Source organism: Panthera leo, chromosome A1 (genome assembly GCF_018350215.1).
Source record: "Panthera leo isolate Ple1 chromosome A1, P.leo_Ple1_pat1.1, whole genome shotgun sequence".
Taxonomy (NCBI): domain Eukaryota; kingdom Metazoa; phylum Chordata; class Mammalia; order Carnivora; family Felidae; genus Panthera; species Panthera leo.
Window position 1 is genome coordinate 211,791,302 of NC_056679.1, and position 25,425 is coordinate 211,816,726.

Here is a 25,425-nt window from a genome sequence, read left to right on the forward strand (position 1 = left end):
CTCAATCTCCTACCTGCACCCACGCAGCAGTGAGATACCCGAGGGGGAGGGAGGGGGAGGGAGGGGGGGGGAGGGAGGGGAGGAGGAGGGAGGGGAGGGGAGGGGGAGGGAGGGGAGGGAGGGGAGGGGAGGGGGAGGGGGGGGAGGGAGGGGAGGGAGGGGAGGGAGGGGAGGGAGGGGAGGGAGGAGAGGGAGGGGGAGAGGGAGTTTCAAAAGCACAAAGGTTTTATAGGGATCATGGCCTTAGCCGATTGGCTGGGGAAGGGTCGTGGACTCAGCCGATTCGCTGCCAAAGTGTGGTCCCAGATCAGCAATTATCAGCGTCACCTGGAACTTGTTAAAAATGCAAATGTTGGGCCTGGTGGTCATAGACCCACTGAATCAGAAACTCCGGGGGTGGGGCTCAGCAATCTGTGTTTGAACAAGTCTTCCAAGAGATTCTGATGCACCTGAAGTTTAAGAACCACTGTGTCTGAGGATATCTAACATGTTTGGCCTCAGTGTATACAGAACATTTCTCACTGGTCACCTGTTAACCATTGGCTGTCAGCCTTGCTGTGCTATATAAATACCTAGCACCAAACACCATCCCCAGAGACTCTGATTAATTGGTTTGGGGAGGGGTAAAATGCTCCCGGGTCATTCTAAGCCTGGACAGGGTTGAGGGCTCCTGCCTCTGGCCCCTACCTGAGAGAAGCCCTCTCTCTTCTACTCACACTTTCCACGCCTCTCACACTCCCCTTCCTCCCACCTCAGACTTCGGAAGAAGGCATCAATCGGTAAGTTACTTAAGGGGAGGAGGCCTGTTCTGAGGTTTGAGCAGGAACTTCTTTCTGTGGCCATGTCGGGGACATAGTCACTAGTCAGCCGGCCTAGGTCTGCTCTTTCACTCACATGTGCACGGTCTCTCTCTCTCTCAAAATAAATAAATAAACTTAAAAAAAAAAAGGGGGGAGGGCGCCTGGGTGGCTCAGTTGGTTGACTGTCCGACTTCGGCTCAGGTCATGATCTCGTGGTCCGTGAGTTCCAGCCCCGCGTGGGGCTCTGTGCTGACAGCTCAGAGCCTGGAGCCTGCTTCAGATTCTGTGCCTCCCTCTCTCTCTACCCCTCCCCCGCTCATGCTCTGTCTCTCTCTCTCTCAGTCAAAACTAAATAAAACATTAAAACAAATTTAAAAAAAAAAAGGGAATTCCATATAATAATGCCTGGTATGCTGGGGATTTTAAAAAGATGAACTGGGGGCGCCTGGGTGGCGCAGTCGGTTAAGCGTCCGACTTCAGCCAGGTCACGATCTCGCGGTCCGTGAGTTCGAGCCCCGCGTCAGGCTCTGGGCTGATGGCTCGGAGCCTGGAGCCTGTTTCCGATTCTGTGTCTCCCTCTCTCTCTGACCCTCCCCCGTTCATGCTCTGTCTCTCTCTGTCCCAAAAATAAATAAAAAACGTTGAAAAAAAAATTAAAAAAAAAAAAAAAGATGAACTGTAGTAACAAAGGAGGTGATGCAATAAGAAAAGATAAGAGTTCCAAGGAAAGCAAAAGCTGTACAAGAAAGAAGCTACTAGTACCTGTGTGGCATAGAGACCAACCTGGGAGAATAGTACTGGCTGGCAAGTTGTATCAGTACATACTGGCTGAGGACCAGGTTTGTCTTGATGCTGTTTTAATAATGTAAATAGAGTTGTATGTATTAGTTTGATGGAAGTAATGATATTGGGAGAATGGCAGAGGAATTGTGTAAGAGAGTCATCTATTATGGCAGGCACAGTACTTCAGAAAATGTCTAAAACTGATTTAAAAAAAAAAGCACAGCATGTTATTTAGAAATACAGCGATAGCTTCCAGAAGAATAAAGTTAAAAAAGCCAAAAGTCATTACCTCTGGGGATTGGGTGCAGTAGAGCAGAAGATTCTTGTTTTTCGTAACAGGCTTTTAATAAATATTCTACTTTTTAAAGCTATGTGCTTGGGGTAATATGAAGTATTAAAAAAAATAACTTATTATATAACAACGAAATGCATTGTAGTAAACTTTATTAGACTCTAGATTACAAACGAACAGTGAATAGCTCTAAAAGACATTTTGGGGACACTGGGAAATTTGGAAGTGGAATGAAAATTTGGTTATGTTGTGGAATTGTTACGAATTTTTTTAGGTGAGGTAATGGAACTGTGATTGAATAAGAGAATGTCTGCTTCTTTGGACAAGCGTACTGAAGTATTTAATGCTGGATTCCCACAGTCTCTGCAAGTTATCTTCAAATAATGCAGCATGTCCATTTCAGAGGAGGAAAAATACTAGTATTTGTTGAATCTAGGTGGTGGCATATGGGTGTTTATTATACTAATCCTTGAATTCTCTGTACTTTGGAAATTCTTTGAAATAAAACATTGGGGGAAAAAAAATCATTGCTATGTACTCTCGAAATCAACCTTTGCCCTGAAATGTAATATCCAGGCACTGCCTGTCATTTTGCAGACATATTGGAACTGTTTGCAGAGGGCTGGTTTTGGTGTGGTGTCTTCATACCCCGGACAGCACCGTCATTAATTGGTTATGGGCCTTCTCCACTCCGATGCTGAAGGAATGGGCAGAATGGCAGGGAAATCAAACTCTAATGAAAAAGATGTCTGGTCAGCTCAGGGCCTGTTGAAGAAAAAAAAAGTCATTAAACGTCAGCGAGCACTGAGGCATTCTATCATCAGTGGTGTCACGATGTATTTTGCTCAATTCTAGAGCTCATTTCCTGGACCCCATGTAATACCATGGAGAAAATAGATATTTTTGTTAAGCCCTAGTAAGAGAAGTAAGTCCTTTATTAGACCAAATTTTTGCCTTACTAATTTCTTCCCTGAAGAATTTGATTATTGTGAAGGAAAAAAATATACCTTTCCCACTATTTTATTTCTCCAGAGATGATGGCATTGAACTGCTGGACTCTCCATGCCCAATTCTTGTGTAATTTTAAAAGAAATATTGACAAGCTATAGTATGGTTGCAGGGAGGTTTACCAGATGGATTGGCACAACAGGAAGTAAAAAAGGGTTGAAGGAAATGGAAATATGTACCCTGAAAAGAGACGTCCTAGTGGCACCTGACGAATGGTATCCAATATATTTACATAGATACTATGAATAAAAGATATAGACATATTCCGGTATGACTCCAGAAGGCAGAACTAAGATGATGAGTGGGAGTTATAGGGACACAGATTTTCTAACACCACAAAGGGAAAGGATTTCTAATAGTTAAAATAATTTAACCAAAGTGGATACCTTAGGAACTTATCTCTCCTTGGCAGAAGAGCATTTGTGGTGTGGATGAGTGGAGTTGAGGACATAGTTCCAGTATCAGCTGAAAAATTGAATCCTTGAAGTGTCTTAGGATAAGATTCTCTGATTTTAGAGAAAGCCACTCTTATTTCTGAATTAATGCTATGTGCCAGCTGTTGTAATAGGTTCTTCATAATGGTTCCTTTATTCTTTATCAAGTAGGCATTCCCCATTTCTCATATGAAGAAATGATTCCATCTTGGATCTTCTGCGGATCCTTTCCCTTCCAGCCCCTCCATCTCCAGGGGCTGCTTTCTTTTAATGTTTATTTATTTTTGACAGAGAGAGAGAGAGAGAGAGAGAGCAGGGGAGGGGCAGAGAGAGAGAGGGAGACATGGAATCCGAAGTAGGCTCCAGGCTCTGAGCTGTCAGCACAGAGCCCGACGCGGGGCTGGAACTCACAGACTGAGAGATCATGACCTGAGCCGAAGTCAGACATTCAACCGACTGAGCCACCCAGGCGCCCCTCCAGGGGCTGCTTTCTACACCTGGATTATTTCCAGGACTCTCAACTACTTCTTTCTTTCTTTCTTTCTTTCTTTCTTTCTTTCTTTCTTTCTTTCTTTCTTTTAAAGTTTATTTATTTTGAGAGAGAGAGAGACAGAGTATGCAAGCACACAAGTGGGGGAGGGGCAGAGAGAGACGGAAAAAGAGAAACCCAAGCAGGCTTCGCACTTGTCAGCGTGGAGCCTGACACGGGGCTCGAACCCATGAACCTTGAGATCATGACCTGAGCCAAAATCAAGAGTAGGCCGCTTAACTGGCTGAGCCACCCAGGTGCCCCTACTCCCTTCTTTCTGAAGCACAGTCATTTAGGATTTTTCTGAGCTGGTATTCCCCTTCCCCCTACCACTTTAATGTTGTCTTCAAGGATGTAAAATTCTGCTCTACTGAGAAAGAAGAATTTGTGTGTCCTTGGCTAAAAATGTTAGTTACTTTTTGACCTGTTGTTACAGGGCAGTGGAGGATTAGGAATAACTAAAGTTCATTCTGCTACATTTGTGACTTCAGGGGAGTTTAGAAAGCAGAGACAGTGAGTGTGGACTTATTCTTTAATGAAAGAGCCCTTGGAAGGCAAATCTTTTTTTTTTTTTTTTTTTTTTTTTTTTATCTTTTCATTTTAGAGATGTAATGAGGATATAAACGTCTCACACTAGACCTTCTTCCTCTTCCTGTTTTAACCCTTCTTCTGCTGTGGCGCTTAGTGAAGTTAACATCTATCACATTCCCTCATGGTTTGCCTATTCCCATCACTAGTTCACCAGAGAAGACGTCCACCTTTGGCTCTAAGCCACTGTTAAACGTCCCCGGAATGGTACGTATCAGACCAAAACCACTTTGGTGGCCATGGCAACAGTCCTGGCTGGCTGCTTTGCTTTTTCCTCCAGGAGTCGGAGCACTTCCCAGGCAGGGATTGTTGCCCATCATGGTGGGAGAAGCAGAACCAGGGCCGTGTTCTCCACGGCCCAGGAAGGGCTTTGTATCCTTCCCGTGGAGGATGGTTTCTGGACTGAGAAGGGTGACCTGCTGGGACATCATGACAAAATAATGCTGTATCTTGGCTAAATCTGCCATCACGGTTTTCTGGTCTCCATGGGAGAGAATGCTCCCACTGCCGCGAAGCTGGTTCTCCCCTGTTGTTCTCCCTAATAACATGTTTCCTGGGCCTCCAATATGCTGGCAGTTTCCCCCCACTTCTTTTTAGTCGGGCTCCTCATTTTCTGGTGATGGCAAATATGGATGGCTGCTTAGAGCCGCCCCTCCTCACACCCAGAGGCAAAGCTGTAGAGAAATTCTGAGAAACAGGATATTTATCTGATTGAAGATTATTGAGAGAAGGAGAAGTAGTCCCAAATGACCTTAAGTCTCTGGCATCTCTCTTTTTGCTCAGGACTGAGACCATTTTGTAAGTCACTATCATCCATGAGGCTCCCGCCCTGTCCCTGAAGGCAGTGTGGAAGAGTTCTGATGAGTTTTGGTTGCTACAGTGTGTCTTAGCTGGTGCTCCTTGGTTGTCTTAGCTTATCTAGGGATGTATGGTTTGAGATGTAACGAATTCCTTTTTTAATTTTCGAGAATAACAGGTTTGGAAGGGTTCTTCGGCATTTCTGTCAGGGAAGCTTCTTCTTAATGTGAAATGATCCCACATTTCAAATCCAAAAACATTTATTCAATTAGAGAATCTACTTCCTAGAATGTTTTAAATTTTTTTGACCTTTTTTATCACCCTGATCTGCCAAGATGTTATGGGCATTGTCTGTGAACCTCAGATTCAGGGGAACATTTTCCACAAACTGCAATCAACAATTGTTACAGCTGAAACTTCTTTTAATTGAGATGAACTCAGTGTTTAATTGGGGTCATTGCTAATATTTCTCCATAACCTTAGTGTTATACTGGTTTGACGGTGGAAGAAGAGAAAAATAATCAAGCACCATCTAACAGAATAGTGTCATGTTTCCCAAAGTGTGATACATGGATTATTTCTACCAAAAATCCCAGAGTGCTAGCTAAAATGCAGATTCCTGGGTTCATATTAGACGTACCGATGAGAATCTCTGGTCAAGACTCCTTGGCATATGCATTTTTAATAAGCTTTCCATGATTCCTTTGCACACTAAAATTAGAAATCAGTAGGTCATCTGATGTCTTGTTCTGTTTGGTGATTGCAGTTTTATTTCTAAAGATCCACTTTAGTGGGATGAATGTCTCTTCTTCTGTCAGAGACTTAGCCTTTCTTCCCTAAGAACAACAGTCAGGGAATCTATGTGAACAACGCTTGGAAATTATAATGGAATAAAAGTACTTAGTTCCCGGTACTATCCGGTGAGAACACGAATTGGGAGACAGCCTTTCTACCCTTACTTCTGGAACCAAAACCTGAGTACTTTCAAAGTCAACCACTGTGTTTACCATGCTGCAAGATGAAGAAGTGACTTAGTCACAGAGAAGAGTCCCAATACCATCACCTTGAGGAAATCCATAAGAGACAGCCACATTTACTGAAGGCCAGGCACTGTTTGTAGTAATTTTCACGTATTACCTTGTTCAGTTCTTACTAAGTCTCCTCAGCAAAGAACATGTTGTCATCACCATTTTACAGATGAGGAAACCGAGGTCTCAGAGAGACCAAATTACTTGTGCAAAGCTCCACTGCTTGTTAGTGCTGGAGTTGACTGTTCACTCAGCCTTGTCTCCAAAGTTTGGCAGAAAACCTGTGCTGTAGATACTATTTTCAGGGAGAAAAGAGGCCAGGACTTGGCATCCATGGTTGACCTAGAGACTTGAAATTAATTGTATTGAAGATTTCGGCCTTAATTCATTTGGAGAAATCCCATTTTGGGAATTAAGCTTGATTCTGCCCGAGAATCGACTTTCCAGGCTGACAAACCTGTGATGTGTCACAGGTTTGATTAGAAGGCCTCCACCATCACTTCTAGCTCTCAGACTATCAGCAAAGGAAGAACGTGAAATCTATTAATTCTGTCTCCTTTCAGATTTTTTCCACATAACTCCATGTACACCCCATCACCACTGATTCTTCCCTAGTTAGTGTAATATAGACATACGTACATATAGAGATTTATCGTCAAGAATTGGCTTGCACAGTTATGGAAGCTGCAAACTCCCACGATCTGCAAGCTAGAAAACCAAGCAAACCATTGCATAATTTAGTGTGAGTCTGAGGCCTGAGAAGCAAGGGAACTGATGGTGTATAAGTTCCTGTCTGAGGGCCAGAGAAGATCTGACTCTCAAGGGGTCGGATGATGGCCACCCCATAGTGGGGAGGGCATTTTACTTTACTGGGTCCCACTGATTAAAATGCTAATGTCATATGAAAACACCCTCACAGACACATGCAGAAATAATATTTAATCAAGGCATTCCATGTCCAGTCAAGACATAAAATTAACCATCACGTCAGGCATCTGTGGGAAATGTTCCGTAGGCTATCATACTAACTGTTATTAGGCACTTATGTGCTAACATTCATTCAGGTGCTTTATACTGACTCATTTAATATACACAATAAGTTTTAATAAGTTAACAAGTTACTCTCACTATGCATATTTTTCAGATGAGCAAACTGAGGCCCAGAGAGAAGTTAAGTTACTTGCAGCTAAGAGACAAACCAAGCAGGTAGACTTGAGAGACTTTCTTTCCTCACCACTATGTATTATTATGCTTACTGTGGATGATGCTATGACAGCTACAGTGCATTTATTGAGTACCAGTAAATATGGTAAAGCCTTCTGCTGGGAACTTTACATATGACATCTCTGATAGATACAACCCTGCAAATTAAGGCAGATTTTGCCCCACTTTACAGATGAGAAAACTGGGGCTCCCTGTATTGACTAATTTGACCAAGATCACACAGCTCATGCTATTTCCATTAAACCCTGTAATGGATTTTTCATCTTATATTTGTTTTGGAATCCATTTCATTAACTTTTTTTAAGTGAAGGGATTTTTTTTCCTACTATTTAGACTCCAAATTGCCAGCCAGTGAGTGGGATTGGTCTTTTGTATGTTAGGGTTGTGGCAGGCTTCTCTGAAGGGCATGGGAGACGTGTGAGGACATGTAGGTTGACATTCCAGAGCTCCCAGAGGAACAACTCCTTCTATAAGTGGAGCCTGGCTTCCAATTCTATATGATCACGACTCCAGTCCCAAGCTCCTGCTGGGACATCCACGCCCCTTCCATTCTGGTCTCAGGACAATGGCAGCCCCCTCTCACAGTCCTTCTCCTGCCAAATTTGCTCTTGATGATTCATTTTAATTTTGGCAAATGTTGCATTTTTTAATACTTACTTCTCTCTCTCAATTCTCCGAAGTCTGTGTGCAGTACATTGGTGTTTTCAAACTGACTCCTGATTGACTTGATCTCGAAAAACAAACTGTTATAGTGAAATGTCACATTTGTTTGTTTTTCTTTTAATTTTTTTTAACGTTTTTATTTATTTTTGAGACAGAGAGAGACAGAGTACAAACAGGGGAGGGTCAGAGAGAGAGGGAGACACAGAATCCAAAACAGGCTCCAGGCTCCCAGCTGTCAGCACAGAGCCCGACGCGGGGCTTGAACTCACAGACCTCGAGATCATGACCTGAGCCGAAGTCGGACGCTCAACCAACTGAGCCACCCAGGCGCCCCTTGTCTGTTTTTCTTTTAAAGTAGGTCTTCATATTTGCCTTGATTACAGCCCTCATCACTGTATGATCCATATGCTGTGGATCTCCTTTGTTAGTCAGCCAGTCTCTAGAAATACGGGTCCAATATGGTAGCTATTAACCACCTGTGGCTGTTTTAATTCAAGATAATAATTAAAGTTAAATAAAATTGGATCATATGGTATTTTTATTTTTAATTTTTGGGGGAGCTTCCATACTGTTTTCCCTAGTGACTGCACCAATTTGCATTCCTACCAATAGTGCACAAGTGTTCTTTTTTCTCCACATCCTCACTACCACTTGCTATTTCTTATCTTTTTGATAGTAGCTATTCTGACAGGTTGAAGGTGGTATCTCATTGTGGTTTTGATTTGCATTTCCCTGATAATTAGTCATGTTGAGCATCTTTTCATGTGTCTGTTGGCCATCTGGATGTCTTCTTTGGAAAAATGTGTACTCAGGTCCTCTCCCCATTTTTTTAATCATATTTTTTTGGTGTTGAGTTGTAGAAGTTCTCTATGTGTTTGTTTATCCTTATCAGACATATCTTTTGAAACTATCTTCTCCCATTAAGTAGGTTGCCTTTTTGTTTTGTTGGTGGCTTCCCTTCACTGTGCAGAAGCTTTTTATTTTGATGTAGTCCCAATGGTTTTCCTTTGCTTTTGTTTTCCTTGTGTGAGGACACCTATCTAGAAAAATGTTGCTATGGCCAATGTCAAAGGAATTACTCCTTGTGTTCTCTTCTAGGATTTTGTTTTAGGTCTCACATTTAGGTGTTTAATCCATTTTGAGTTTATTTTTGTGTACGGTGTAAAAAAGTGGTCCGGTTTCATTCTTTTGCATGTTCCTGTCCAGCTTTCCCAGCACCATTTATTGAAGAGACTGTCCTTCCCCACTGTAGATTCTTGCCTTCTTTGTCATACATTAATTAACCATATAAGCAAGTGTTTATTTCTAAGATTGATTTGGGTGTCTGTTTTTATTCCAGTACCATACTGTTTTGATTAATACATCTTTATGGTGTATCTTAAAATCTGGAATTGTGGTACTTCCAGCTTTGTTCTATGATTCAATAATTCCACTACTGGGTATTTACCTGAATAAAATGAAAATACTATTTTGAAAAGATACATGCAATCCTCTGTTCATTACAGCTTTATTTACAATAGCCAAGATATGCAAGCAACCTGAATGTCTATTGATAGATGAATGGACAAAGAAGATGTACACACACACACACACACACACACACACAGAATAATATTACACAGCCATAAAAAATGAGATCTTGCTATTTGTGACAACTTGGAGAGACCTTAGAAGATATTATGCTAAGTGAAATAAGTTATACTGAAAAAGACAAATACTATATGATTTCAGTCATATGTAGAAACTAAAAACAAAACAAATGAATCAACAAACAAACAAAAAGTAAAATCAGACCTTTGAATACAGAGGACAGAACTGATGGTTGCCAGAGAGTATGGGGGATGGGAGGATGAGAAAAATGGGTGAAGGGGAGTGGGAGCTATAAGCTTCCAGTTATGAAATGAACAAGTCATGGAAATAAAAAGTATAGCATAGATAATGTAGTCAATGATACTGTGACAGCGTTGTATGGTGACAGATGGTGACTACACTTGTAGTGAGCATAGCATAATGTATAGACTTACTGACTCACTATGTTGTACACCTGTCAACTCTACTCAAATAAAATATTTTGAAAAAGGGGGGCCTGGGTGGCTCAGTCGGTTGAGTATCCTACTTTGGCTCAGGTCATGATCTCACAACTCATGGGTTCGAGCCCCATGTCAGGCTCTGTGCTGATAGCTCAGAGCCTGGAGCCTGCTTCTGATTCTGTGTCTCCCTCTCTCTCTGCCCCTAACCCACTTGCATTCTGTCTCTGTCTCTCTCAAAAATAAATAAAACATTAAAAATTTTTTTTTTAATTTTAAAAAAAGTTAAATGAGGCTTATGGCTATCAAATTGGACAGTGCAGATATAAAACATCTCCACATCACAGGAAGTTCTCTTTGGCAACAGTTCCAGGAGATAGGGACCAGATCTGTACTGTTATAATATCTGCCTGACATATGGTAATTACCAGGTTGGATGCATCAGGGAATGTCTTCTTGGCTTGAGTTTTATCTCCTCAAACCACATGAATTACTAGTGCTGCCAAGACTAATATGCACAGCCTTCATGAGTCTATGTCATTACCAGTCACTCTCCCCTTTGGCTCCATGGAGCCATGTCAGGGAACTCTTGGGATCACAGCAGAGGGTGGGATATTCCTGTAGGAATCTTCTCAGTGGTCTTACATCTATATTTTGTGGCTTCTGTCATCTCTTGACTTCTCACTTGGGGTCCTGGTTACATATTAAATGATAAAACGCTCTGCCTCTTGCAGACCAGCAACAAAAATGTTAATAGTTCTGTCATGGCTTTAGGGCTCTGCCAAGTGTTTTGTAGACTAGAAGTGCAGTCTTCTATTTTTGCCCTCTTAAAAGCACTCGCCCTCGAGGGGCGCCTGGGTGGCTCAGTAGGTTAAGCGGTTGACTTCAGCTCAGGTCATGGTCTCACAGTTTGTGAGTTCGAGCCCCGCGTCAGGCTCTGTGCTGACAGCTCAGAGCCTGGAGCCTGCTTTGGGTTCTGTCTCGCCCTCTCTCTCTGCCCCTCCCCTGCTAGCATGCTGTCTCTGTCAAAAAATGAATAAACATTAAAAGCACTCGCCCTCACTGGGCTTCATCTTCCCTGAATCCCAGCACTGGAATCTCTAGCACCTAGGGAGGTACCCCTCACCAATACACACCTTTCTAGAGGGTGCTCTATATCAAGTCTTGTCTTCCTGGCTGCATTATAAGCCTTGAGGGCAGGAGTCACTACCCCTCTTAGAGCTCTTAGCACAGGGATGGCCCAGTGATACAGATATAGATTTATAATCTGTAAGGATGATTTCGGGGATGCATTTTTATCCTTTTCCTCTGTATTATAATGGGGGACAGGTGGTATCTTTTCCAGTGATTCATGCAGTATACCCGAATACCTTGGGTGCCTCTTTATCCCAAACCATTATGTTGCTCATATTCTCTTTGTCACCATGGGAAGAAAAAGTTGATCTGGTAACTTCTGAAATTTTCAAATGAAAAGGAATTTCCTTCCAGGACAGGATGATGAGTTTTGGCAGGATTGTTCCATTGCACAGCTCCAGGGGAGTACATTCACAGCTTTTTCCTATGTGAATAGCACCCGCTTCCACTGTGCTACACAGCGTCCTGAGGGATGGAACTGATTTGGCAGTTCTCTCCTATGTCATTTGCAATACCATTGTTGTTACTCTTCAGTCTGCAGGGTTTTACCTGTGGCAAAACTGGAAAGCATGCCAGCACAGGTTAGGTGACTCTTCAGGGTGTCTAGGCTGTGTGATTCTAGAACACCCCATTCACAAATTCCTTGTGAGACACTGCCCGTTTCCCACTAGGCCCAAATCATTGCAGTAACTAAAGTATGGTGTCAATTACATCAAGACGACTAACACTTTTGATGGGTGGAGAAGAGGTTGTAGACAACTATTCAGTCTGAGACTAGGGAAAGTAAATTGGATCCAAAGATTCTGTGAAGGTCCTTCCCCACCTTTCCTTAGCAGAGAGTAGTAGAGGTTCAATGACAGCTGACTCACGCCAAGGTGGCTCAGCCCCTTGTCTCATCACCACCAGCTGAGTTTGCCTGACAAGCATAAAGCAATATGAAGAGTCTGATTTAATAGGCTTTAAGACATCCACCTGCCTTAAAATCTTTTCCTTTGTTCAGTCTCTAACAGTTTAAACCAATTAGTAGACACTTTTTTCTTTTGTGTCAAGTAATGCTTCCTGTGAAGAATTAAAGATAGGCTTAACATTAATTTATTAGTGTTAGAAATCAGAATAATGGTTACCCTTGGGGAATGGTATTGACTGGGAAGGGAACAGGGAGTTTCTCAGCTGCTGGGAATGTTCTTTTTCTCTATTTAGGTGTTCCATCTGTGAAAGATTTATGGGACTTTACAGTTATGATTTGTATATCTTTCCATATGTTTATAAATCTTCAAATTAAAGTTTATTTAAAACAATTCTTAGAAGATAGCCTCAGGAAGCATTCATAGATATTTATAACTTAGTTAAAACAAGGACATGAGCCTGTTTCCAAAAGGGAGTTAGCAGTTTGCTGAGACTACTGGATGCCGAGGGGGAAGAGTAGATAACAATGGAGAGAAAGGGCCAATTTGTCTTCTTTGAGCTTATGTCTGGGGTTCATTCTGCCTTGGTGTTTCTGGGAACAGAGTACAAGTCCCCAGTGAGTTACATACTTCTTTTGAGTCTATTCCCATTCTCCTTCAAGGATCTAAGAAAGGTGAGCAGGTTACAGAGCAGCTTGGAATGAAAAGTGACTTTTTTGGCTCAGATCCAGAACTGGTAATAGAAGGTGATTCTCTTGGGCATTCAGCTTCAGGAAAGCATGGAGCCAGTATTTCATCTGGAAAGCAAACCATAGATGAGTTCTTCCAGCATGACCTGGCTCTGGTTAGGTGGGAAGAGACCAACAAACTGTAGCCACCTGGATACCAGTTGTATACAGCTTTATGTTTATGTGTTGGTGGAGAGAGAGGTGCAGAGCTCAGCTAGGAATCTTTCCACCACACTCTCCTCCAAACCAGTGGATGTCTCTTCATCCCCTCTTCTTCTGTGTGACGCACACATGGGGTCCATGCATGTGAGCAGGTGTCCTTCTTCCCCTCCAGCTGGTGAGTCAGCCAGCTCTCTCAGGTCACCATCCAGCTTCTGAGGAATATTTAGACTGAACAGGTGATTTCCGGGTGCAGGCTGGCAAGGCTGGCCTCGTGGAGGAATGCAGATAAAAGTGCTTTGGGAAAATGCTTGTTTGGCTTGCGTGCATTCTCATTCATGTTACTCGTAAATAGTTATATATTCTCAACTGGAGCCCCATTTGTTTCTTCTGTACTACCTGAGTCCAAATGTAAGGCTAAAGAAATAACAATAAATCCTTCTTGTTGGTGAATTTTTTCTCTTCAAGGACATCAGTATTAAGTTGATAGCAGTTGCACAAAGGGACCCCACATCAGCTTTCCCTCGGGGGTCCTTGAGTTCTTCTTTCTTTCTTTTTTTAAACATTTTTTAAAATGTTTATTTATTTTTGAGAGAGACAGAGACAGAATACAAGTGGGTTAGGGGCAGAGAGAAAGGGAGACACAGAATCGGAAACAGGCTCCAAGCTCTGAGCTGTCAGCACAGAGCCCAACGCAGGGCTCAAACTCACGAGCTGTGAGAGCATGACCTGAGCCAAAGTCGCACGCTCAACCAACTGAGCCACCCAGGCACCCCCCTTGAGTTTTTATTTCTGTGGAACAAATGAGCTTTATCAGCAACAGGCTCACATTCTCCTCATGTCCCTGTTCTCTGTCTCAGTGTCGAAATGGAACCAAATCTCAGCACTGCACGAGTCTGTTTACAGCTATTTTATTACAGTCTGGACCTTGTTAGTTCTCTCAATCCCATGGGCCTCAGAGAAAGATTCTGAGAAAAAAGTCATGTCTCCTAAGAAAGGTCAGAAATTTGAAGTCACATGTAACCGCTGATTTAGTGGTAGTTAAAGCATTACCACCCTGCATTTGTAAAGCACTTTGCATTGGCACTTTTATAAGCCTTAGCTGATTTGGTTCATCTAACAGCCCTGTGAGGTAGTAGGCATTATCTCTGTTTTACCGGCTGGGTGACCTATTCAAAGCCACACAGCTGTTCTTATGACTGCCAGTTAAGTGTGCCATTTTTCCTATTCCCCTTGTTATTAAAGATATTTTAACATCAGTAATCAAAACAGGAAGCCAGTTGTGACATTTATGTTAAGATCTGGTTATATTACTGGTCTAATGAAGCAAATATTTTGGAAAGACACCCAAGTTAGAGACTGGCCATAGAGAGCAGCCTCCTTTCATGGAGCGCCTCTTGCCTGTTGACTGTGGAGGCTGCTCAGAGAGTCTTCAGACTTGTCTGCAGAGCAGGGCAGCCCTGGCTTGCTGAGGTATAGTGAGGGGCTTGAACTTGGAAGCTTTCACTGTTTCCCTAAGCCTCCAGTGTTTCCAGGTTTACTTTTGCAAGCTTATTATTGACTAAATGGCTATATTGATTCTATACAATGAGATGACATAAAATATGGAAACGCTTAATGTTCAATAAGACTATGAGCCAGGCTCTCTTCTAAGAGCTTTGCATACATTAACTCATTTGGTCTTCATAACGACATTTGATTATTCCCACTTTTCACTTGAGAAGGCTGAAACTGAGCAAGTCATTTGCCCAAGGTCACGATGCTAATATATGGAGGAGCTGGGATTGAACCCACTAAAATTCCAGAGTCTGAGCTCCCGGTCACTTCAGTATGATGCCTTAGGCAGGTCTTCTAGGGCAAGCTCTTTTTTTCATTTATATAAAACTCAGATCCTTAGATTTAAGTCCATCCTAGGAGATCATTGGCAAAGGAGTTTTCTAAACATCTCAAATGGGGACCAAGAAAACTTCCTGAAGAGAAAAGAGAGTTGAGGCATATACCACTTCTAGACCTGACCTCCAGGAAGTTACTCATTGATGGGCGTTCTCCAGCATATTGCTGATTCCCATAACTGTGAAATGAGAGTGGCCCCTTTCCCCTGGAAATTGACAGAGGACTTTGCACTGTAGACTCCAGGAAACTCAGTCTCAGATCAGGGACTCAGCATTCTGTTCTTTGTTTCCTTGAGAGCAGAATGGCATCATTTCAAGTCAAGCAGCCATATGAACATGAGGCTGGGCTACCCACATACAGGTAAACGTTCCAAACAATTTTCAGTGGAGTATGGAGTATAGGTACCAACTCCATAACAGGGCAACTGAGAAGCATATGTGCTTAACTTAAGATTCCTAGATACCCAGCAATGGGTTTTAGGGGCAGGGGGATGAATTTGCATAATTGTGTGCCACATTTGGTTACATGTGTATGGTATACTTTTTTCATTGGAATCTCAAAGGGATCCATGACCCCAAAACATTGAATAACTATGACTATAAGCTATGACATTTCATTAACTTATTTATGTGTAGCTTTTCTGGGACATCAGATGGCAGACTATAAAAGCATTGGTTTTATGAATTTTAGGGATCATTGTGATCTATGTAATTTTCACTTTACTAATTGTCTTTACATAGATACAGAATTGATTCAAATAGGCCTTTGCATTATGTGTATTTACAGACTGGATTTTTCCATCTACCGCATGGAGACTTCTTCATTGAGCCTGTCAAAAAGCATCCACTGACTGAGGGAGAGCACCACCCACACATCATTTACAGGAGGCAGAGTCAGAGAGCTCCAGAGCAGAAGGAACCAACCTGCGGATTAAAGGGTATTGTGACTTAAATTTCCTTACTGCATTTAGGAGTTTGTCTTGGTTCTATTATTGTTTTATTACATCATGACTTATTCTTACTCAAATCTTTTATCTCCTCCCCACTCTTCTGTTGCCACAAAGTATGTGCCCCTGTAGAATCATTTCACTTCTCCATAGTCTCTTCATATTCTTAATGGGAAGGGGAGAAAGCATCTTCTACATCCTTGCCACATTAATCAATGATACTTACATGATATGCACAATGGTGAATTTTTTTTTTTCTAAGTAGGCTTCATACCCAGGGTGGAGCCCAGTTTGGGGCTTGAACTCATGACCCTGAAATCAACACTTGAGCTGAGATCAAGAGTTGGACCCTTAATTGACTGAGCCACCCAGGTGCCCCTGTTTTTTTTTTTTTTTAAACTTTTTGAATCCTCTAGAGGAAGATAGTTTAAATTAAAGACAATGATTTCTACTCTTAACAAAGTTATAGTGTGGAATATTACCAAACTGCTTGTCATATCTGCCTTTGGAAGGCAGATTTAAATGCTTGATGATGCTGATAATGATGTGTGAAGATAAACTGAAAGATACATCAACAGATATTCATCAGATGATGAACTGAGCTAAGCTTCTTTTGGCTGCCTTTTGTTTGTAGTTCACTGACATGTTTCCTGACCTTTGGACCTTGGAGTGACCTGAACTGGTCCTCTCTGTCTTGTGCTAAACAGTTTCAGGTAGTTTTCAGAGGTAAACTGACCCAAGTTATTTACTTGCAATTCCCACATTCTCTTTGATTTGTAGAAGATAATAATCTATGCATAAAGCGCCCCTGGAAATGGGAACATTTTCTTAAATATTGCATAGTTTCTCCTTTCTTCAGAGGAAAAAAATTATGGGCCGGGGGCCAGTTAACAAAAGGAATCATTAATATTATTTATATGTCTTAAGGATTTGGAAACCATGGACCTCAATGAGAAAATAGATAGTGAAGGAATTAGCGCTGGTGGATTCTGATCATGGTTTGAGAGGACTCAGAACTTGAGCTTTGCAGGCAAGAGAAGGAAAGGACAAGGGTACAAGTAATTTCTCTACAGACTTCACCCAGACCCTGGGATAGATGGTAACTTTCCTGGGAGTTTCTTCTGTAATCTTAGCAGAGCAGAGTATGTAAACAATAAGAAATTTTGAGTCTATAATGTGTTTTTACATGAAAATGGACAGCTGCTTAAATTCTTTAACTTTAGGAAGCCATTCCAACTTTGTCCTTAATTGGAAAACTTACTGTCTAAATCTCCTTCGAGCAAGAACTGGGAGAAGATACTTCTGGATGATCTGATTGATTAAATTACTAATTCAGATAACCTAGTCTCAGTGTGAAATTTTAGGGCTCTGATCTAATCACTTGAAGACTTTCCCAATTCCTATTACACACTGGATGATAGGATAACACTTGTATGTGTGATTTACTATTTTTTAGATCACTGGGTCATCACTATGGCAGAGAGAGTGATTAGGGCAGTGAGTGAACTTGCCTGGAGACTCACTTCTGTAGCCACAGTTGCTCTGTGAAATGAGTTAGGCTAATCCTCATCCACCTGCCTTGAACATATCTCTGTTGAGGTAGAGTTCATTAATAATGAGTTGAGAATGGCACATATTTAGTCATAAAGGCAGAAAGGATGGATAGGAAAAGAGAGGTTTACAAATGTCTTGTCCTTGTTAGGTCACGCACAATACCTCAGCTATGGCACTTGTCATATCATTTCGTTATTGTGTTTCCCCACCAACCCTAAGGCTTACCATTACTTTGGAAACTGCTCTGATTAATCCTACTTGGAGAAATATTTGTGTTGTGAATTTCTCCACACATATCTTCTAAAAGATATTCTCTTAAACTTGCTTAAAACCTCCCACTGTCAGAGCAGAACAGCTCTTTTGGAAGGACCTTTCAGAATGCCTAATGCAGCTCCTTTTTTTCACCAAAGATGCAATGTGATTCAGACAAGGGAGTGAACTTTCTATTTTAAAAAAGCTTTTTAAATACTTATTTATTTCTGAGAGAGCACAGGCAGGGGAGGAACAGTGAGAGAGGGAGACACAGAACCCGAAGCAGGCTTCAGGCTCTGAGCTGTCAGCACAGAGCCCGGCGTGGGGCTCAGACTCACAAAGTATGAGATCATGACCTGAGCCGAAGTCAGATGCTTAACCAACTGAGCCACTCAGGTGCTCTGGTGAAGGGAGTGAACATTCAAAGCCATCAAAGCAGTAGGTGTTCTGAAGTTGGCCAAGCTTACAAGTCAAGGTTCTATTATACCTTGGGCTTTATACTCCCTCATGTTTATTCTTATGTCTTCTTTGAATATGTAAATCTTGTTTTATCAACAGTCTTGAAAGCCCCATTGGAGTAGGAATTCCCTTCCCAAACAGTATGTAACATAGTAGGAGGTGCAAACTAGAAATTTAGTAAATCATTGGAATGAAGTAGTGATTCATAGCCAGATAGATGAGACTAGAGTATACTAGCCTCTCGTCTGCATAACACTGATAGAAAGAAAAGAGAAATGTGTATTTTCTAGAAGTTCAGAAGGTGTCAGTTCTGTGAACATCTCCCTTCCTAAGACAACAATATGATTTAATGCCGAAATGACAGCTAGAGATTTAAGAATAATCTAATGTGCTTGTGAATATTCTTAAAATATATATGACAAAGCAAGTTTTAAAAATCTTGCTTTATTTAAATGTACTTGGTCTTTCTAAACAAGGTAATTGTGGTGTTCTTATGTCACATTACCCTGCCGAGATGATGGAATTAACTGACAGTGGCCATGTCATTAGCCAACATTAAGGTACACTTCATACTTAGGTCAGTTGGTGTTTCGAGGTTGAATTACTGTGATTATATCAAGAAAGATCACCTTTACTTGTGTAACATGTTCTGCCTTTGTAATGTTCAAGGCAGAAACACCCTTGGTAGTGAAAAAAAAGATGTACTTTAAAAATGCTCTAGTAGTTCAAGAGAGAAAATGTATCAGTTATTTTCATCTAAAATGTGTCCCTTTACTTATGTTTATTTCCCATGTAGAAAGGTGTTCAGGAATTTCACAATGGGTCCCTTATCAATATGGTCTAAAAGTTCATTTTACCAACAATGACAAGTTCCTTTACCTGAAGTTTTTTGTCGAGAACATATCACACTGGGACTTGAGTGGGTTTTACATGGATATCTGGGGGAACTATGGTTTTAGGAGACTGGGGAAGGGGAGAATTAACACTAGTCAGATAGGTCTGATGCTAACAGCTACAGGGTTATCAATGGCGGGAAGAGGTCTAGGCAGGTAAGGTCAGAGTTTGGGATTTGATGCATTAGGTATTCTAGGTTAGGAACATAAGGTCTGGTTCCTGGCATGCATTTTTGTGTTCAAAATTTATTCATTCAACATCTATATATTGAGTATATTCTTTTTAAAATGTTTGTTTATTTATTTTGAGAGAGTGCATGAGCATGAACTGGGGAGGGGCAGAGAGAGAGTGAGAGAGAGAATCCCAAGCAGCCTCTGTACTGTCGGTGTGACCTGAGCTGAGGTTGGACGCTTAACTGACTGAGCCACCCAGGTGCCCTGAGTACATTCTTTATGTCTGGTGCTCCCCTAGGTTCTGTGGGTTCATATGTGAATAGGATATAATTCTTGGTCTTCAGAGCTGACAGCCTGGATGTGAGACATGGGTAAGTCGGGATCTGGTCCTAGTTTTATTTTTATAGTATCTGGTAAGACCATGAAGGAAAATGGGACCTCTATGCATGAATTGGGATTTTTGTCACTGTACCTTGTATTTTTGCCAGGACATGTAGCTATAATTCATTCATTTTCCCTATCACTGCATTTCATTATGTGAATGTTCCACCTGATCCTGTCTCCTGTGTGTAGATCTGAACTGCTCCCAGTTGGGGACAATGATATAGGCCAACTAACCTTCAACAAAGCAGGAAAGAGTATCCAATGGAAAAAAGACAGTCTCTTCAGCAAATGAAGAGAAAACTGGACAGTGACATGCAGAAGAATGATACTGGACCACTTTCTTACACCATACACAAAAAATAAACTCAAAATGGATGAAAGACCTAAATGTGAAATAAGAAACCATCAAAATCCTACAGGAGAAAACAGGCAGCAACTTCTTTGACCTCGGCTGTAGCAACTTCTTACTAGACATGTCTCTGGAGGCAAGGGAGATAAAAGCAAAAATGAACTACTGGGACCTCATCAATGTAAAAAGCTTCTGCATAGCAAAGGAAACAATCAACAAAACTAAAAGTCAACCAATGAAATGGGAGAATATATTTGCAAATGATCTGTTGTATACAGGGTTAGTATCCAAAATCTATAAAGAACTTACCAAACTCAAAACCCAAACAAATAATCTAGTGAAAAAATGGGCAAAAGACATGAATAGACAATTTTCCAAAGAAGACATCCAGTTGGCTAATAGACATTTAAAAAGATGCTCACTATCACTCATCATCAGGGATATAAAAGTCAAAACCACAACGAGGTACCATCTCACACCTGTCAGGATGGCTAAAATTAACAACTCAGGAAACAAGAGGATACGGCGAGGATATGAAGAAAGGGGAACCCTTTTGCACTGTTGGTAGGAATGCAACCTGGAGCAGCCACTCTGGAAAACAGTATGGAGGTTCCTTAAAAAATTAAAAAGAGAACTACCCTATGACCCAGCAATTGCATTTCTAGGGATTTACCCAAGGGATACGAAAATACTGATTCAAAGGGGGCACATGCACCCTAATGTTTATAGCAGCACTATCAACAATAGCCAAATTATGGAAAGAGCCCAAATGACCATCAACTGATGAATGGATAAAGAAGATGTGGTATATATTTACATTGAACTGGATAACATTTGACTCTGCAGTTGTGCAAAACTCATGTGCTTTTTGATCTCAGAAGCTTTCTTTAAGGATAACAGGATGGAGGGTCTCTGTGACTAAGTCAATCCCTACAATGTGGTATATATATACAATGGAATACTATTTGTCATCAAAAAGAATGAAATCTTGCCATTTGCAACAATGTGGATGGAACTAGAGTGTATTATGCTAAGCAAAATAAGTCAGAGAAAGACAAATATCATATGATTTCACTCATAGGTGGAATTTAAGAACCACAACAGATGAACATAGGAGAAGGGAAGGAAAAATAAGATAAAAACAGAGAAGGAGGCAAACCATAAGAGACTCTTAAATATAGAGAACAAACAGGGTTGCTGCAGGGTGGAGGGGGAGGGTGGAGTGATGAGCTAAATGTATGATGGGAATTAAGGAGGGCACTTGTTGGGATGAGCACTGGGTGTTATACCGAAGTGATGAATCTCTGAGTTCTACTCCAGAAGCCAATACTACACTGTATATTAACTAATTTGAATTTAAATAAATAAAAATTTAAAAACAAGACTGTTCTTATACATGTTTCTTAGGATTCAAGTCCTTATCAAAGATAGTGGAATGAATATCTCATAGTCTATAAACATCTGACTTTACCAGATGATGCAAACTTGTTTTCCAAAGTTGATATTCAAGCATGGTAAATGAGAGTTCCCACTGTTCCATGTTCTGTCCAATACTTGCTATTCTCACTTTTATATTTGGCTGGTCTGGTGGATATGAAGTGGTATTTCTCTATGCTTAGTGTTGAACTTAACAAACGTATTTGTTATGAAGTTGGACCCCAAATCTATGGCTTGTGGCTATAGATTCTCCATAAATAGTTTTCTCTCCTGTCCCAGAGTTCAAGCCTGGAGAACCAAGTTTAAGTTTGCTTACTAGTTTCTTTGTTTTCTGGTTCAGTTTTTCATTTATTCTCTAATCTGACTTTTAAAAAAAATGTTTATTTTAAGAGAGAGGGAAAGAGAGAGAGGGCTCAAGTGCATGCATGGGGGTGGGGACAGAGAGAGAGGCACGGGGGGTGGTGGGGACCAGAGAGAGAGGAGAGAGAGAGAGAGAGAGAGAGAGAGAGAGAGAGAGAGAGAGAGAAGGCTTCATGGTGTCAGCACAGAGCCCAATGGCAGGCTCTATCTCATGAACCGGGAGATCAAGACCTGAGCGGAAATCAAGAGTCAGACACTTAACCAACTGAGCCATCCAGGCATCCCTCTAATCTGACTTTTAAACTTACCATTGTTCCCCAGAGCAAAAGTAGGGAGCAGTAGATGCCCCAGCTGGCTGTGTGCATCAATCAGAGTTCAGCCAGAGAAGCAGAACCAGTAAGAAATATACATTAGGAGATTTATTGCAAGAAAGTGGTTACCACAATAGCGGGGGCTGGCAAGGCAAATCCAAAATCCATGGGCAGACTGTGAGGAAGGGCAGGCTGCAAGTCTCAGGCTTAGGCTGAAGCAGCTGTCCAAGGCAGAATTTCTTCTGGGAAGTCTCAGCTCTGCTCTTAGGATCTTTCAGCTGATTAAATCAGACCTACAGATTATCAAGAATAATTCTCTTTACTTTGACTTTATTAATGGACTTTAATTTACACCTATGAAACACCTCTCACAGCAACGTCCAGAGTAATGTTTGAATACTGGGGGCTGCATCCTAGCCAAATTGACACATAAAAAAAGATAATCACAGTGCATCTTTCGCTTTTCTCTCTGAATTTCTACTTACTTGTATTTGTTTTTCTTTTTTCTATTTTTGGCCTCTGAGGATTTCTTCCCTCTTTTTTAATGCTAATTAGGGGACTTAACACTGGGAGAGTTTTTTAGGGTATCTGGTCTGCCATATTGCAAGAAATCAGTCTTGAGTAGATTTCTTATTGAAGTCATTTGGAAATTTTTGAGTTGCCTTTTATTTTTTTAATTATCATTATTATTTTTAATGTTTATTTTTGAGAGAGAGAGAGAGAGAGAGAGAGAGGGTGTGAGCAAGGGAGGGGCTGAGAGAGAGACACACACAGAACCTAAGGCAGGATTCAGGCTCTGAACTGTCAGCACAGAGCCTGATGCAGGACTCGAACTCAAGAACCACGAGATCATGACCTGAACCAAAGTCAGACGCTTAACCAACTGAGCCACCAAGGTGTTCTTTGTGTTTTTTTTTGTTTTTTTTTGTTTTTTTTTTGAGTTGCCTTTTAAATGGTATGCACAGACATTATTAAATACTAACAAATATTATAAATGTTATAACATTAACAAAAATCTCATTAGAATAATTAGCATAGGTTCTTTAATATATGGCTTTTATGATCTCGAGGTATGACCCTTCTATCTCTACTTTCTTGAGGGTTTTTATCAAGAAAGGATGCTGTATTTTGTCAAATGCTTTCTCTGCATCTACTGAGAGGATCATATGGTTCTTGTCCTTTCTTTTATTGATGTGATGAATCACATTGATTGTTTTGTGGATATTGAACCAGTCCTGCATCCCAAGTATAAATTCCACTTGGTTATGGTGAATATTTTTTTAATGTATTGTTGGATCTGGTTGGCTAAAACCTTGTTGAGGATTTTTGCATCCACGTTCATCAGGAAAATTGTCTGTAGTTCTCCTTTTTAGTGGCGTCTTTGTCTGGTTTTGGAATCAAGGTAATGCTGGCTTCATGGAAAGAGTTTGGAAGTTTTCCTTCCATTTCTATTTTTTGGAACAGCTTCAGGAGAAGAGGTGTTAACTCTTCCTTAAATGTTTGGTAGTATTCCCCTGGAAAGCCATCTTGCCCTGGACTCTTGTTTTTTGGGAGATGTTTGATTATTAATTCAATTTCTTTACTCGTTATGGGTCTGTTCAAATTTTCTGTTTCTTCCGTTTCAGTTTTGGTAGTTTATATGTTTATAGGAATTTGTCCATTTCTTCCAGATTGCCCATTTTATTGGCATACAATTGCTCATAATATTCTCTTATTATTGTTTTTATTTCTGCTACGTTGGTTGTGATCTCTCCTCTTTAATTCTTGATTTTATTTGGGTCCTTTCCTTTTTCTTTTTGATAAAACTGGCTAGTGGTTTATCACTTTTGTTAATTCTTTCAAAGAACCAGCTTCTGGTTTCATTGATCTGTTTTACTGTGTTTTTGGTTTTGATAGCATTGATTTCTGCTTTAATCTTTATTATTTCCTGTCTTCTGTTGGTTTTGGGTTTTATTTGCTGTTCTTTTATCCTCAATGGAGAAAAACTGAGAGCTTTCCCCCAAAGGTCAGGAAAAGACAGGGATGTCCACTCTCACCACTGTTGTTCAACATAATATTGGAAGTCTTAGCCTTAGTCATCAGACAACACAAAGAAAAAAAGTCATCCAAATCAGCCAGGAGGAGGTCAAACTTTCACACTTCACAGATGACATGATACTCTATATGGAAAACCCAAAAAATTCCGCCAAAAACTGCTAGAATTGATCCATGAATTCAGCAAAGTTGCAGGATATAAAATCAATGCACAAAAATCGGTTGCATTCCTATACACCAACAATGAAGTACAGAAAGAGAAATCGAGGTACCGATCCCATTTACAATTGCACCAAAAACCCTAAAATACCTAGGAATAAATCTAACCAAAGAGGTGAAAAATCTATATACTGAAAACTATAGAGAGTTTATGAAAGAAATTGAAGAAGACACAACAAAATGGAAAAATATTTCATGCTCCTGGATAGGAAGAACAAATATTGTTAAAATGTCAATACTACCCAAAGCAATCTACATATTCAATGCAATCCCTATCAAAATAACACCAGCATTCTTCACAGAGCTAGAACAAACAATCTTAAAATTTGTATGGAACCAGAAAAGACCCAGAATAGCCAAAACAATCTTGAAAAAGAAAACCAAATCCCAGACTTCATCACAATCCCAGACTTCAAGCTGTATTACAAAGCTGTAATCATCAAGAAAGTATGGTACTGGCACAAACAGACACTCAGATCAGTGGAACAGGATAGAGAACCCAGAATTGGACCCACAAACATATGGCCAACTAATCTTTGACGAAGCAGGAAAGAACATGCAATGGAATAAAGATAGTCTCTTCAGCAAGTGGTGCTGGGAAAACTGGACAGCGACATGCAGAAAAATGAACCTGGACCACTTTCTTACACCACAACACAAAAATAAACTCAAAATGGATGAAAGACCTAAATGTAAGACAGGAAGCCATCAAAATCCTCGAGGAGAAAGCAGGAAAAAACCTCTTTGACCTTGGCCGCAGCAACTTCTTATTCAACACGTCTCAGGAGGCAAGAGAAACAAAAGCAAAAATGAACTATTGGGACCTCATCAAAATAAAAAACTTCTGCACAGCTAAGGAAACAATCAGCAAAACTAAAAGGCAACTGATGGAGTGGGAAAAGATATTTGCAAACGACATATCAGATAAAGGGTTAGTATCCAAAATCTGTAAAGAACTTCTCAAACTCAACACCCAAAAAACAACTAATCCAGTGAAGAAATGGGCAAGAGACATGAATAGACACTTCTCCAAAGAAGACATCCAGATGGCCAACTGACA

At 40.8% G+C, this 25,425-nt stretch overlaps 1 protein-coding gene across 1 annotated transcript in view; it reads left to right on the forward strand.

Annotated features, from left to right (window-relative positions):
• ADAMTS12 (ADAM metallopeptidase with thrombospondin type 1 motif 12) overlaps positions 1-25,425 on the forward strand; it is a 307,211-nt gene that overhangs the window by 78,100 nt on the left and 203,686 nt on the right. The window contains exon 3 of the mRNA XM_042903184.1: positions 15,780-15,930. Within this exon, the coding sequence (XP_042759118.1) occupies positions 15,780-15,930 (151 nt within the window). The remainder of the gene's footprint in view (positions 1-15,779; positions 15,931-25,425) is intronic.